The sequence below is a fragment of the Hoplias malabaricus genome, chromosome 2 (assembly GCF_029633855.1).
Source record: "Hoplias malabaricus isolate fHopMal1 chromosome 2, fHopMal1.hap1, whole genome shotgun sequence".
In the NCBI taxonomy this organism is placed as follows: domain Eukaryota; kingdom Metazoa; phylum Chordata; class Actinopteri; order Characiformes; family Erythrinidae; genus Hoplias; species Hoplias malabaricus.
Genome location: NC_089801.1, coordinates 22,662,720 through 22,679,482, shown reverse-complemented (window position 1 = coordinate 22,679,482; position 16,763 = coordinate 22,662,720). Strand labels below are relative to the sequence as shown.

At 37.3% G+C, this 16,763-nt stretch overlaps 1 protein-coding gene across 2 annotated transcripts; it reads left to right on the top strand.

Annotated features, from left to right (window-relative positions):
* Positions 1–521: 521 nt before the first annotated feature.
* On the top strand, positions 522–6,098 carry si:dkey-65b12.12 (uncharacterized). 2 transcript variants are annotated; one of them, XM_066649848.1, is made up of 6 exons: positions 522–595; positions 669–1,034; positions 1,272–1,385; positions 2,794–2,826; positions 5,620–5,688; positions 5,777–6,098. In XM_066649848.1, the coding sequence occupies exons 1-6, from the start codon at positions 538–540 to the stop codon at positions 5,842–5,844; spliced, it is 708 nt and encodes a 235-aa protein (XP_066505945.1). In that variant the 5' UTR covers positions 522–537; the 3' UTR covers positions 5,845–6,098. The 2 variants fall into 2 exon arrangements, with proteins under 2 accessions (XP_066505945.1, XP_066505952.1); XM_066649855.1 differs by having other exon boundaries at positions 524–595; positions 672–1,034.
* The last annotated feature ends 10,665 nt before the right edge of the window (positions 6,099–16,763 follow it).

Sequence of the window (16,763 nt, the reverse complement as noted above, 5' to 3'; positions counted from 1 at the left end):
GAAAATGGGACTCCTGACAACTGCAGATTAGTACTAAAAGCTTTCCTCTTTGAGAGAAATGTAGGAGAAATCAAGCTCCAAACTGAGCAGATCTAAACAAATCTTGTGCTGTTTGTGTCCATCCCTCCAATGAAATGGCAGCTCAACACTGAACCTGAAAGAATTACTGAAGCCATTACTGAATTTTACTGAAGCGCCCCCCGCTGTTCCATTCTGTTTGTCTTGCTCTGTGTGTATCTGAGTAAAGCTGAAAACACTGAAGCTATGTGATTAAGTTACTTAAGATAAACACATAGTGAACATATAATTCTGGGTAAATATAAATATACGTCATTTAAAGGTGAGACAACAGAGCACGTACTATTTTTGAAGACCCTCTACTCTAGTGGTGGTGGTTCATGGCCGGCTGTGAGTGGTTTTGAGGGTTTTTTTTTCAGGAAGTGATGCTACTATCTCACGATCAGAGCTGTTTCTGAGAATGTTTTCCTTATACTGCAGACTCTCACAGTGGTGAACACCATGGTTCTGCTCTTTGGAATGAGACTCGGTGGTTGGTTGGTGTTTTGGGGGTCCTGTTTGATGGTCTTGGTCAAAGGTGAGTTACACTATGAAAATGTAAATGACCTTTGGCAGTAGTGGTTTCTCATGGTGGTTTTACTGTTTTCAAGCAGGAAATGGAGTGTGTCAAGATACATTTCTTGGTAGAAGGAACATAACAACAGAGCTTCAGTCTGATGTTCTACTCCCCTGTATCTTCAGTGCAGACCTCATCAGATCGGACACGACTGCAGATATAGCAGCAGTGTGGAGTCAGAGGACTGTAACAGTTGATAATATAGTGGAGATCTCCCTGCAGGGTGAAGCAAGGTTCTGGAAAAATTACAGCAGACGTTTTAAAGCATTATCCAAACTCTCAGTATCTGGAGACTTCTCTATTCTTCTCCTTAATGTAAGTCGCTCTGATGAGGGTCTGTACCAGTGTGATCTGTTTAATGGGACCAACTGCAGGATTGCGTATCAGGAGGTGCAGCTCAGTAAGTTTTTGGACCTTTATAATGAAAACTAATTTCATGTGTGGTTACACAGAGGAGCCAACATATTACTGTGTTTACTGACATCCAAATGTGACCTTGATATCAGGTTCCAAGTTGTAGCTGTTCCTTCATTTTCTGTAAAATCTTCTGTACTACACAATAACTCTTAACGTCATTAGAGATTTGGAAAAAAAAAACCTTTTTGTATTTTATTCATTATATTTTTATCTGCCACAGGTCTTTCTCTGTCTCCTGCTCATCAGAAATACATCATCATTGCTGTTGCTGGAGCATCAGGAGGAATACTTTTTCTTCTGTTCACAGCATGTTTTTTCTACTTGGCAAATGAACGTAAGTCAGTGAGTAAACAACACAACACTTAATGCCATCACACGTTGCAGAGATAAAATTAAATGCAGATATGTTCTGAAGAATCTTCTACACAGAGCTGATGACGGATATTTCTCTTAGTTATGCTTTAAGGGCTGAATTGCTTCAAATGTTGGAATACTGATTGAAAGTGTATCTTCAATTTCTTTGATTTGTTGGCAATTTTAAAAGATTCTGCCTTGTCTTGGTTTTGAAAGCATGTTCACTCTCAGGGGAAAAGGAAATGTTTTGTATTTTCATTTTTTTTCTTCTTCTTTTCAATGTTCTGAAAAATTGTTAAATTGCTCTCAGCCTTGATGTGATCTGGTCTCAGTCCTGACTCGGATCCAATGTGTCTCAGTCTGAATCAGTGTCCTGGTCAAGTCTTATCTAACTTGGACTTCCAGAAGTACTGTCACTGATGGGAGATTCCAGTCTTAGACATAACTTGGCGAGTAAAATATCTCAAAACTAGGACTGCTAATGAAAGAGGCATCTTCTGGGTCAGTTTTGGCAGCTAAAACTGTCATATAATAGTAATAGTTATGAGATGTTTTTCTCTGTATTGCTAGTGGCAGTTACAATGTGTCAAGACTTAGGATGCAAATGAAATACTTGCTTAAATCAATGTTCTTAGTTAACACTTTTAAACAGGGGACTTTTTTTGAAAAATACCAGAAACTAAAATTCATGCATTTAGTGGGATCTGGAGACCCCCAAACCACAAAAGGAAATAAAATAACCCAGTCAGATTTTTGCTGGCTCGATGTCTCAGAGCACAGAAATTTTATGAATGTCTTGCTTCCTCATCTTAGATTCTCCTTTTACAGTATATTGTGCATGATATCTCTTATTTAAATATAGCGTAAACAGAAACATGGCTGTGAACAAGGTTAAATCTAACTTTGATTTCCACTGGAGAGGAAGTTAGCTGTGTTATTATTTGGTAAATAATGTGATGCTAACCGCATATGTGGTATTTTAACGTGTAACACTATTAGACATGTTAAAAAATGCTGTTCACTAATAGTTTAAGGAAATACCGAAGAGTGTTTTATAAAAAGAAGAAGTGATATTTTAATTCACCCTGGGAAATGGAATCTCTGGCAATGAAAACACAAACTAGCAAGCTTTTTTTTTTTTTTTTCTTTCTTTCATTTCTTTTCTTTTTTCCCCCTCAAACCCACACTATGAGGAGTGGTGGGCAACCACTTCAGCCGCAGCACCAACGGAGCAGCTGGGGGTTACGTGACTTGCTCTGGAGCTCAGCAGCGAATAGAAACACAGACCAGCCTTTGTATTATATCAGCCTCGCTACAGCTGACGCACTCACATATGACAAATAATAAATGTCTGCAGATTTCTCACAGAGATATTTTGGTTGTTTCAGGCAGACGCCGTGTGAGACAAGTGGGCGGTCATGGTAAGTTGTGTGTGAGGATACAAAGTAGCCACCCCCTTTCATGTCTATTTTCATAGGTCTGTCTCAGACACTAGTTTTTCCATAAACACAGTGTAATAGGTGCACTCTCAACAAGATGAATTCCTTATGACAACTCATTCTGACTCAATAATGAGAAACATCACATTCACTCTCGCTCAATATTTAAGAACATCACCTCATTCTGACTCAACACCTATAATTGTGGGGAAACGCAGCTCTAAGCTCCGCATTTTTTAAGGTGGATTGGTGTGTTTGAGGGAGAACAAGGACTGTTTGTACGTGGCTGAAGTCTCCCAAGTTTGGACATATTTCCACCTGATAATAAACAGCAAAAATACGTCAATATTAACAACCTATAGAACAGGAATAGAGCAATCCTCATTTTAAGGAGTGTTTTTTTTTTTATTTATTTATTCCCCCCCCCACCCCATTCATTCATTTACAGACACAGATGCCTTTAAGGAATATCACCTAATTCTGACTCAAATGAGGATCATTCTGATTCAGTTTTGAGGAACATCACCCATTTCTGATCCAGTGACATAGAACATCACCTTATTCTGACTTTATTTCTTCTTGCTGAGTTCTCTGCTCCTCTGGAAGATAAAAATAACAAAAATAACAGTTAAAACCACAAGTGCTGATGTTGACAGTAAAATTATTTAATTCTGAAGTAAACACCAGTTGTGCGCAGCAAGCAGGAACAACCAGCGGCATAACTGCTCTTTAGCTGGAGCATTTCAGTCATCTAAGACACACACACACACACACACACACACACACATATATATATATATATATATATATAAATGACACACACACACACATATATATATATATATATATATATATATATATATATATATATATATATATATATATGTACAGTGTGTGTCATTTATTTCTCATAAGATTGGATATCAGTCCAAATGTTGATTATTTACACAGCCTTTACACAGTGGGCAGTAAGGCAGCTCACTACATACTATGACACACGGAGTGTAAACACCCACAACATAAATATAATTTGGAAGTAATCAATGTTGTTAAATGTGAGTTCATTTTACCATTTTATCCTGCAAAGGCTTTTTTTAAGAAGTCACAAATTTAAACAACACATGGTCAAACCAAACCAGATTCAGTCTCGTCAAGTCAATTGTATTTGTTTAGAGCTTTTTACAACTGATATTGTCACAAAGCAACATCACAGAATTCCAGTAAATTCCAGTAACATGAAATATAAGCCATAAGGTGAGCGAGGCCAGGGCAAGGAAAATCTCCCTCAGAGCTGAGGAAGAAACCTTGGGAGGAACCAAAGCCCCACCCCCCAAAAAAGTCAACATTACCAGAAGTTTAGATTCAAGGTAGTTTTATTGGTATATGAACAGGAAAGAAACGTTTTGCTTGGTTTCCCTGTACAATGAAATAGTAATAAAGGAAGTAATAAAAGAAAAAATAAGCATGCAACAATATGATAACAAAAGTATTCATAAATAGAAATGTAAACTGTACAGAAATATAAACTATGTTCTTCATGCCACACTGTGCCATCTTTTGCCGTCTCTGTCAGCCACTCGTGTGTCTCCATGCGACCTCTCTTTCCTGGAGGTGGTGAAGTTTCCTCATCTACAGGACCATATGTTTGAGATTTGATTAGTGAGAGGTTAAAATAATGTGAAATTGACACAAACATGGTATTTGAATTATAATTCATAAACATCTGAAGTATGCCTCCTTTGTGCTACTGTAGGATTGTTTTCACAGTGCAAAAAGTGGCATATTGATTAGTCAAAATAGCTCTGGTATTTTGTAACCTTATTTTAAGTAGTTTTTGTCTTTTGAAAAACTGCCAATAGGTAAAGATATTTTTACATAGATTTATACAAAAACACAACCCTCAGCTACTTGTAAATAAGACATTTTTACTTAAACTTTTTATAACCCAAAGTAAAAGAATCTTATCAGGACATTTTGTCTTGTTTTAAGTCAAAATATCTTACCCCATTGGCAATTTTTTTCTTGACAAGTAAATATGACTCAAATTATGATTAAATACTATTTTTGAGCAATTTTTACTTAACTGTTTTTTTTTTATATATTTCTCAAGGTTTTTGTAGGTTTCACATCAAATAATACTGCATTAGATCAACAAATATAAACTAAAAAGTTTAAATAATTCTTTGTGTGTATTCTAAATAAACAAGTATTATTTCATCATATTTTTGAAAGGTTATAATAATAATTTTTATTATCAGCAGCTGAGAAAACTGCCAAAGTACCAAAATATTTTTTATTTGTTGAGACTGTTGCCCTGAACTAAACTCCTGAAAGTCTGTGCCTCCCGTGACTGTCAGAGCTTTATCAGTCAACACAGTTCACACTATCACCCATCCCCCCCGTTTTAGCACCTAGTAGTGGCTTAATGTACATAACAAAAGGTGGCCTAATGGGATGCAAATTACCCCAGCACTGCCATTTGGCAGCTTCTGGTAGAAAAAGGGGTCATATGAAAATCCTGGTAGTTCTAGTGTTAAAGGTTTTAGTAGCTACAGAGGAAACACACCGGCTGGTTTTCAGTGAAGTAAGATGGTGGTTTCATGGTTTAAATGTAAATAAGAATAGGATGAGTGTGGTTTGGGGTCACTAAAATACTAAGAATACTGTGGACATATTTCCACTGAATTGATTCTCAAAACAACTACCTAAGTAACAAACTGTTTATAAGATATATGTAAAACATTATAGATGAGTATTTGTTGTCTGCTCCTCCAGAAATAAAACTTGAAAACCTGATATATGATCCTGTTTACTACACTGTACAGAACACCAAACAAAAAGAAGGTAAATATCCGCACTTCATCATTAGCAATCAAATATTTGTCTACTCTGTGTTCTGTTGTTTTATTTTCATTACTGTTTCCCTTTTCAGAAGAGGTCTACTCCAATATTAATTACTCGCAGACACCAGACCAGCACAGAGAGAGCAATATGCATTGAAAAGTCGTCACTGGGGCAAACCGGAAAGTTTTCCGCACATATTCTAGTTGCAGGTGCAGACATAAAGGAGCATTACCAACAGAACAGGACACTCTAGTGCAGCTGCACATGAACCTAAGGGCTTTCTACTCACCAAGTATCCATGAGAAGGTATAAACTCTCTCAGCACTGGACTGTGGAACACTGAAACTGTACAGACTGGTACTGGAGAAAACAGTATGTTTGATATTTTTGGTGATACATTTTTTTAATGTATGGTCTTTTAATAAATCTTAAGCTGTTTTTGACATGATCACAGTGTCATTTATTGAAAGCATTGTTCTTTAAAAAGCACCAAAAGATACATGAGTGGAAACAGCACAGGGCTGTGGACATTCTTCCACCTGCTAAATGTGAGTGAGTGAGGGAGTGCAGTAGGGAGAGAGAACTCCTCAAACTGGTCAAGTGTTGACTGTATTTGAAACATAAAGGAAAAAAAATATTGGTTTGGTTTTGTTAATGTTTATTTTTTGATATATATAATGTTTATTTTTGCAAAAAGTTAGTTGTCTCTATTTCCACTTTGTAAGTGTACTCTCTTCATCACACAAAGATTCCTACAGCACTAGAATACAATCACATGCTTCCTCTGAAGCACATTACCTCAAACCTTTTCTGTTTTTGCATTGCTGCTAATTCAGCACTCCTACAGAGCCTCACGCACACCGGACGAAATTACCCACTGTCCAGGTCCGTCACACCACCTGACGCATGCACACGCTGCCTGGCACCAGGGAGAGCAAGGCCAATTGTGCTTTCTTAGTGCTCCCTTCCTTGGCTGGCTGAAGCCTCACTGGGGATTGAACAGGTGATCGTTGAGGATGGGGTCAACACTGAGTGCAGGGCCTCAGGGGAGCTCTGAAAATTTCGTAAAATTTGAGTTAAACTTTGAAAACAGTGTGTAACATCTACCTCATGAAGCAGTAGATGCAGGTCTGAAAGAAACACAGAGACTTGGGGGTCTTCCATATTGTTCAGTACGAGACAGATCTGGAGGGCAAGAAGGCCAGGCTAGCAGCTGCATTGATCTGAATGGTCTGTCTTTGGCCTGTAGAAAAGTATATGCAGTATTTCCAAAAATAACCTGAAAGTAGTTGGCTTTAAGGGTTGTGAAAAACAGAATGAAAGGATATACAAAAATATGTGCTTAAAATGCCCTATGCATTGGAGGTTGCCTTGAGTGAGAATCTGAACATTAGGGCTTTGCTTATCACTTTTAATAGCTGTGGTTATTTGTAGTTGTGGATTTTTGTTATTGCAGCACTTTGTGGGTGTGGTGTCACACTGATGCCACCACACACTGCTAAGTAAATGTGCATGAGCATGACTGCTGCTGCAACTCTGGAACTTTACCCATCTGTGTGATGCAGAGCTCATTTCCTATGGTTAACACCAGCAATGTTGTTTTACCTGTATCTGTAGGAACCGGTATCTAGGTTTTATTTATATTAAATCTAGGGTGCCATATATTTATGATGACTATTATATAATATTATATTATATAAATGTAGGGGTTTTCAGTCATACTGCCAAACAGTTTGTGTCTGTTGATTTTATATCGATATATATCTAATATAAAAATTGAAATGCAGGTCAAACTGTAATATTTTGGGTGCTCTTGGTTAAAAGATTTACAAAAAGTAAAACAAAATTTCACAGAAAACAATATTTTTGTTCGTGCTTACTGTTTATTTGCTGAATTAAACATGTTGAGGGAAGGCCTTTATGCGAGGACTTTATGCAGGAAACCTTGAAGAACCAGGACTGTGGTGAGTTTTATTTTTGTAGAAGTTAATTTATTAATTATTAATTAATATATTCTATTTTTCATTGTTTTTTCCATTTACTCAGTCTTTACTTTCACTTTCATGTATCTATTTTCAGTGTGCTAATTATTCCCCCAAGTTAAACCAATGTTAATAATACCCTAACCTTTTCTAATCTGTATTCTGCTCTGTAAGGGTGCTGCAGGTTGTGGTGTTTGAGTGTGCTAAGAGAAATACAAGCAGCTGTTACAGTAAAAGTAAGGGGTTTTACAGTCACAGCATTTCCTTTGATCGACCCCCATACAAAGCAACTTACAGGAAATCGGTGATCGTACGAAGAGTATAGAGCATCTTCTTTGGACAAAAGCAATATATCTTCAAACAATAAAGCACTGTTCCACTGGATCGCCTTTTATTGTGTCTCTGAATGTGGTCGCTGAGAAAATGCTGGGTGAAATCTGGCTTCTGGTGCTACTTCTGACCAGTCCTCATAAAGGTGAGTAGCTGTTATCAGACCATAAGAGCGCCCTCCATTAATTTCTGAACTGCTTTTCAGAATCAAATTCATTTTATTATCTGTTGTTTATTTTCATTAATTTTACACAATGTATTTGTTGTGTCGATCAAACGAGGCATTTTACACTATTCAAGAAAATATAGATAACAGTTGATGACCTCAACAGTTGGAAAAAAAAGCCCTCTATTACACTGGCAGACAAACAACATACACAGGAAAATGCTGTTATCTCATGTTTCTTCTGTATGATCAGATTACTTATATTTAATTGTTTTTTGTTTTTAGTGTTCTGGTACTTCTCAGAGTGTAGTATCTTCACAAAGCATTGTAGTTTTTCTGTCAGTTTTTTTTAATATTCATAGCATTATTCTTATTCCTTAATACTTCTAAGTAACTACTTAACACTACTATTTTCACTGTTGCTAAGAAATGTTGCTATTGCTCAATACTAAATTTTATGAAAGGACTTTAGAAAGAAGGATAAATATAACCTTTGTTTCATCCGCGGTGGACAAATTTACTCACTTCCTACAGTGCTACAGTGAATGTGAATGCATCTTTAAAGCAAAGGCCCTGGGGCTGAAAAGGAGAGGGTTTGAAACAAGAGGTAAATTCAGCAGGGGTTTAAATTTGAAGGATTAAACACAAAGGAGTTCAACTTAATGGAGCTAAACATTGGAGGTTTAAACTTTAAAGAGGTTAAAAGTTGAGGGATTGAACTTCAGAAAAAAATTCAGAAATTAGAGGGGATGAATTTAGAAGAGTTATACTTCGAAGGGTTGAACATCAGAGGAATTGAATTTGGGAAGGTTTGAGCATTGCCGGGTTTGAACCTGGAATGGTTGAATTTAGACATTGAATTTGGAGTGTGTTCTCCCTGTGCCTGCGTGGGTTTCCTCTGGGTGCTCCGGTTTCCTCCCACAGTCCAAAAACACACGTTGGTAGGTGGATTGGCGACTCAAAAAGTTCCCGTAAGTGTGAGTGTGTATGTGTTGCCCTGTGAAGGACTGGCGCCCCCTCCAGGGTGTATTCCTGCCTTGCGCCCAATGATTCCAGGTAGGCTCTGGACCCACCGTGACCCTGAACTGGATAAGCGGTTACAGATAATGAATTAATGAATGAACGTATTTGGAGTGGTTGAATATTTAAGAAATTGAATCATGGAAAAGGTGAACTTAGAGGAGTTGAACATTGGAGTAGTGTACTTTGACCAGGGCTGCTAAAACCTTGCATATAATTTTACATATTTATATATTTTATTATTCTCCAGTTTCTGCAGATCTAAATGGATGTGGAAAGGAGCATATTTCCAGCACAGCAATAACCACAGAGCTGCAGTCTGATGTGATGTTGCCTTGTTATTTCAATCTATCCATCCTCGGATCAGACCAGGCTGAAGATGTAGCAGTGGTGTGGAGTCAGACGGATTCGGCTGTGCACAACTTGAGTGAGATAACTATAAATGGAGGTGTCAGACTGCGGGACTCAAAAAACAAGCGAGTCAAGACATTCCCAGGACTCTCGGATTCTGGAAACTTCTCTATTGTCCTTCAAAAAGCTCAATTTTCAGACCAGAGCCTGTACCGCTGTGAGCTGTTTAAGGGAATCCACTGCATCATTGCGTATCAGGAGCTTAATCTCAGTAAGATTTGCGTTATTTACAGCACATTTTAATCAGCTTTTATTACCACTCTAATGGCAGACCAGTCTTCTATCCTCATGCTAACTGACCAAAGAGCAAGCTAATATCCGTCTACTGGTTAAAAAAGGTTGGTACCCCATTTACTGTAGGCCACTGCTCGTCCACTATCAGACAGGATTAATGCCCTGTGTACAAGATCTAACTAGTTTTAATGTCTTCAAATTTTTAATTTTAAATTCACTGAGACTTTTTTTCAAGAAAATAAACTAATACAAATATTATCAACAGCTATGAGAGGTACAATGATGAATAAGCCTCATATAAAATAATTATGGTGAAAATGTTAACATTGTGCTCAGGTAATAACAAAGAATAACAACATAAATTAATGAAGGAAAAATCTATAAATTGGACTGTGAATGGTAAAGCGCCAAAGTGTGACAAAACTTTGTTTAAAAAATTATGGTCTGCCCAGAGAACATTGTGCAAAACGCCAGTGGAACTCCAACTTTGCCCTCAGTAGACCAGCCATGCTCCACTGTCCTCTTGCTATCAGGGGACCAATACTAACTCAGTGATTTTGCATTTTTCTTGTAATTGTTATGCCATTGCTGGATGCAAAGTTTTGAAGGAGCACACCAGGCTATGGAAAATTACTTTTTAAATGTTTTTAATGTGCCTATTCACAACCTACATCTACAGTGCACTACACTACAGTACACATAATGTAAACTATGTAAATGCACTCTTAGAGCAAAAAAGGGGTTAAAGTTCAGAGGTCTGAACATTGGTGGGGTGAACTCTACGCTGGTATAGCATAAGGAGTTTGGCATCTTGAACCAGTTTGGTTAGTAAAATTTAGTGGATAGCACAACTGCCATCCTCATGGCAGACTAGGGCTTGATTCCCTGCTCAGAAGACTTCATTTTGATTCTTCTAAAAGTCCTCAAGAAAAATAGTGTAAAAAAAGGAAACATAAAATAAAAATGATAGCCATTCAGTACATAAAATCCCAGAAGGCGCCAATGCTAACCAGTCACTAGAAGACGTCAAAAGGTCTTCTTATGAATTCCTGCTTCATAAGTGGGTAATATTGTTGTATTCTTGCTATAGTTATTGCTTAAGGTGAAGCTGACTCTATATTCAGGAGGGCACTAACTGCATGAAAATAAACACAAACTGAAAATTCTACAAAATTAAACAACTTGAGTAACAAATGGGGGTAATTCAAGTTAAACTTAAGTTAATTTTTTTTCCTCTCAAATATTCGGTTCCACCTTAAAAGATACAGTTTCGGAATATAATCAAATGTAACAGCAGCAGTTCCCCACAATCGTAGGTGTTAAGGTTACACTTATATAGTGCCTTTCTAGAAACCCAAGGACACATTACAGGAAACCCACGCAGACACAGGGAGAACATGGAAATTTCACCTAGATGGGACTTGAACCCAGCACTGGGTGCAAGGCCAGAACACAACATGAACAGGTCTGCTTTACTTGTGTCTTGTAATGTGGGTGTAAGGCCAACATTAGGCTGAAATTTACTTGGGCTTTCCCTCAATTTAGTTGTTTCTGAGGTCTTTAATTGTCTTTATTACAAATATAGTGCCTGTACTTTTGAAACATTGAAAACATTGTTGTTGGCATGTACAGGTGTCACTTCGTGTAGGAGAGGGCTGCTCCCCGGGATTAACATAACCACTGAGCTTCAGTCTGATGTCCTACTGCCATGTTACTTCCAACCATCCATCCTCGGATCAGATGTAACTGCAGATATAGCAGCAGTGTGGAGCCAGAGGAACGTAGCAGCTGGTGATCTACTGAAGATCAAGTTACAAGGCAATGTTACATTCTGGAAGAGCAGAAGTGAGAATATTAAGACATTTTCTGAACTCTCAGCAACTGGAAACTTCTCCATCCTCCTCCGTAATTTACAGCTGTCTGATCTGGGTCTGTACCGCTGTGAGCTGTCAAAGGGGACCAGTTGTTCACTTGCTTATCAGGACATTTATTTAACAGCAGGTAAGGCTAGTTATTGTTCCTGGACCACTGAGTGTGCTAGTACATGCTGTTCTCAGTATCTGACTGGAGACCATATTGCTGACTGACCATATTGCTGGAAATAGATTTCGAAAGGGTGAACTTAGAGTGAACTTGTGCACAGTTATGACACTTTTCCACTGCATTGTACATACTCTACTGAAATCTGCTTACATTTTTGGTCCAAGTACAAGTTGATCTTCATCTACATTTCCCCTCCTCTCTACCCCCGTATAGCTGGTGACATCACAAAATATCATCTCTTACAGGTAGTACAGTAAGCGTTAAAAACTACAAGAATGGCGGTGGTAATGTTAAGTGTCGTTTACTCACTGTGTGTTTGCCCTTGTCCAAAAAGGAAGTATACTTAAGTTATGCTATTTTGATACCACTACTTTGTACTGATATACAATCTAAAATAGTGGGTATACCAATCATTTGTTTTGATTGTCACTCTTGTAGTACAACTGAAATATATTTCTCTGAGCTGCCTGTCTGAACTCTAGAACACATTAAAATTACTTTAAATAAATAATAAATATAAAATAAAAGTCTCTAATATACACATACATTCAGACCTTGTCAAATTAAATACTAACACTACCAATATATAGTATTACAAATTACAATATTGGAAATGATAAAAATGTGACTTATACAACTTTAAGCATATAAATATATTTAATGTGTACTTACAGAGTTGCAGAAATAACATATGATTAGTACATAGACTAGTGTATATTAAGTGTAACTATGTAATATGTAATTTAAACTGCATATTAGTAATGATTTAGTACAAATTAGCTGTTCCAAAACAGTACACTTTAAGTACATTCTCTTTTTTTTTTACACAAGGTTGTGTTTTGTTTTTTTGGGACTGAACATGGCTTAGTTGCATAGTTGCTTAGTAATTTTTTGTTATTCGTGGCACCATCCAGCTTTCACTGAATTTTTCATCTGCCACTAATCCAAGGAGCATTTGAGCCTCTTCAAAAGGCCATGGTGTAATTGTACATGCTGCCTCTGTGGATTGGATAAAAACAAATGTGATCTCCGCTGTAGCATGGAGATTTCACAAATGGCTAGTTTGCGCTGGGCGTCAGTAATTCATGATGATTGAAAAGTCTCTCGGTCAGTCAGTGCTCTGCAAAATTTACATATCACTTTTAGTCCTTAGTTTGCTTGCTTGGAACCATGAGGGAGCAGGTACTAAAAAAGTACTTCCAGGTTCCAGGTATCAGGAACCAAGCACAAAAGCTGAGTAGAGCCAAGCCAAGTAATGGAAGAGCACCTTTACTGGAAAGCATAGAAGCACTTAAACTGTGGGCTATGGGACAGGATGCAGGTGTCAAAGCCAGAGTGTGAAGGCTTGGGCCATGGTCTCTTGAGAGAGGGTGCGTAAGACTGTGGTGTGGTCGCATGTGTGGTGTCGGAGACGTCATGCCATACTTACCGACTGACCCAGTGGAAACAACCTCTATATCCTGCTAACCACAGAAATGATAGAGTACAATGTAGAGGGCCACAACCATTCCTCTGTTTGCTCAAAACATCATGATTTTGTCTTTTTTAAAGTATTTAAGACATTTGAGTAAGTCTGGACTGTTATTATCAATCTCTGAAGCAGCATCCAGTTCACTGATGAGATATTGGCCTTACATTCTTGGAACAGCTGTTGCACTTTGCCTGCTGTTGGTGTGTCTGTTCTTTACCCAGTGGAGAAGAAGTAAGTACATTTTGTTCATTAATTCCATACATTTCAATCAGTGAAAATACTAAAGGGCCCTCGTTATTGATGGTGATGATGATTAGAGATGAATGGAATTGGCGGATTCTCTCCCAGCCTTTAAGGCTGGTCAGATGCTGTTCTTTGAAGAAATAAAAATGTATTTAAAACTCTAGACAGTGTCTGGCAGAGATTCCTCTTCATCACCCACAACAGGAAACCCCAGGAAAGGCACAACACTACAATGACACTGACATGGTGGAGGTGCAAGTGGATCAAACCATCACCACTTCAGCGTCACTGAGATTGATGCCCCACCCAAATAATACCTGGATTTTTGGCTCCTGACCACTGAAGAAACAAGGAGATCATGTTAATGTTTTGGCTGATTGATGTACACTGGTCCCAATATGACCTTTCTATACAACCTTTCTGTGTTGCAGGACGAAGAGCTGAACCTTTGTATATCAACACACACTTTCATCAAAGTAAGTCTAGTTCAGGTGTTCATAGTAGTCCACTTACTTATCGTTTAATGAAATGACCAAGAAGCTGATTTAGTTTTTTCTCTAAACTTCAGATAAATCTGAAAGAAAAGAGGAGAATATTTATGGTAAATATATTAATCTTCTATGTTTTTTTTTCTTCACCATATATCCAAAAGTATCTAGACACTCTTTCTGTTCAGTGAACTCATCTCTTTTAAGCGCTTCAGCTGACCACACACTGCTTGTATGACCGCCACAGAAGAGCACTGACAGAAAGATCACAATGCCCAATGCAGAGCCACCGAGCAGTGCACCGTAGAGCAGTGGAACTGTGTTCTCTGGTTGTGAGAACAGTATACCGATGTTTCAGAATGACTCATCTAGTATCAGTTCCTGACACTCACTAAAGCAATCACATTCTCATGGCTGTGTTTCAAGGAACTTACTGCAGCAAAAAGGACATAAACCCATTCCCTTTAGTTTGGGTAAAAACATCAGTAGAAAAAGTGTCTACAAACCTTTGGATGTAGTAGTGGATTTATAAATCAGTGCTAACCAATAAATGCTGATAAAACTCTTCTGCACAGAAAACGACACAGAGCTGATGAAAATGAAGAGAGTCAGGGCAGGGCACAGTGAGTATTACAGTAAACTATAAAACAGCCTGTTGTCATATGGCTATAATATCATAGGCCTCTACAATAGTGTTTCAAATAGAGGACTCATCTGTTAAAAAGATTTATTTAAACATTTTGAATATACCTCATGGCATTTACAGTGTAAATGTCAATTATAGCTATTCAGTACATTTTTAAATTCTGTGAACAGAGAAGGTAAAAATATACTGTATTAAATTTAACAAGATATTTTGTTCAAATGACTTGCCTTGACATGTGATCTCCTTTCTGAAGAACAGTGGATATATATTTTTTCTTTAAATTTTGTACTGCTGTCATATTTAGAAGCTCATTTGACTTCATTCTAATAGTGTTTAATAAATACATGAATTGTGTGTATGTTCACACAACACACTCACATATTAGAGTTTTAATATTGCAATATTAGAATTCGTGTTGTCCATGTGTCTACATGGGTTTCCTCCCTCTGGGCACTCAACTTTCATCTCACTATCTAAAAACACACGTTGGTAGGTAGATTGGGTGTGTGGATCTGATCAAAGGTGTGTGTGAGTGAGTGAGAAATGATGTATAAATGACCAAAAAAGGTATCAGATTGCATATGTATTCAAGAATAGGTCATAATGAAATTACTGTTGCTCTATTATTGTACTATTACACTAAATTCTCTCTCTCTCTCTCTCTCTCTCTCTCTCTCTCTCACTCTCAAGACCCTGCACAGGAAAATCCAGTATATGTCAACTGGGTGAATAAGAGGTAGCACTACAGATTGTTATTTTCCATCTCCTGGCCCTAATCGTCAAAGCCAAGCATGGGATACTAAGCTTCAAGACATTTGACTCCCTAATAGCTGCACATTTGAATGGATGAAAAACAGAACTGTGCATAGCAGGAGACCAGGATTAGGAGCCTCTCATGTCCTGTCACAAGACACACACCGGAACTGCACTTACAAGTGTTGCTTGACATTATCATGTTGAATCATGGATGTCCTTGAATATGATGTCTCTTAGAAGTCAGCAGCCAGTAGAAGACTAAAAAAATATATATTTTTTTACAATATATTTTAGGTGATTTTCATTATATTGGAACATTCTGGGTTTTTTCAATTAAATATTCAGTTAAAATATTTATAATCACTTATATTTCAACTATGTGAGATTTGTGCTAATTTTGTATTATTAATAAGTAAAATGACCATTTGATGAATATATAAATGTGGCAGGTTTAATATGAATAGAATAATATAGAAAACATGGATGAAAATATACAGGTAGATACATTAATGTAAAACACTGTGGTTTTCAAACACAGGCATTACAGTGTTTGTGCAATAAAAGGATAATCAGGAATTTCTGGGAAAAGTTTGCTTCAAACAACTTGGGTCAATCTCACCAACTGTAATTCTTATTTTGGTTCAAAAACAATGAACAGCCCCTTGTCTGACCCAAACACTGCACAGAAAGATGTTTAAATAAGACAAAATGACCCTTTCATTCACGTCTTAGTGAGTCTTTATTAGTGAATCTAGTCTATGTATTTATACTATGAATGTATTTATATAATATAATATAATATAAATATTTTTTCTTTGAAACACTGTCTAATATATCCATTCTGTCATATATATGTCATATAACATTACCATCAGCATTACCACCAAACTTCAGTATGATGTTCTGCTGTCCAGTAATATTAATCCTTTAAAAAAGGTCTCCATCAGCTGCAGCACTGAGACCCTCCCCCCTTGCGTCCATCCTTCCACTGTGACAAGGCAACTTAATACTACTGTAGGTATTTGGAGGTATGTTGATCTGTCAGAAAGTCATTACAAATGTATTTCAGTTTTAAACACATATTAAGGAGGAAGGTTCCAAAACCGCAAACATTAAAAACAAAATTCGATCAGCTTTCACCTGCTGAGTTAAAAAAAGAAAGAACATACACGCATATGTTGATGCATCGTGTCAGGTTTTTCAAAATTGTTATTTTTTCCAATCCACACGACCACAACAGAACTTTCAAAACCTTCATCCTGGAAGGTACTTTTGACAAACTGTT

Coding starts and splice junctions, on each gene's coding strand:
- si:dkey-65b12.12 (XM_066649848.1), top strand. CDS start 538: ATGAGACTCGGTGGTTGGTTGGTGTTTTGGGGGTCCTGTTTGATGGTC. Junction 1,035..1,271: donor GTATCAGGAGGTGCAGCTCA/GTAAGTTTTTGG, acceptor TATCTGCCACAG/GTCTTTCTCTGTCTCCTGCT. Junction 1,386..2,793: donor TTTCTACTTGGCAAATGAAC/GTAAGTCAGTGA, acceptor TGGTTGTTTCAG/GCAGACGCCGTGTGAGACAA.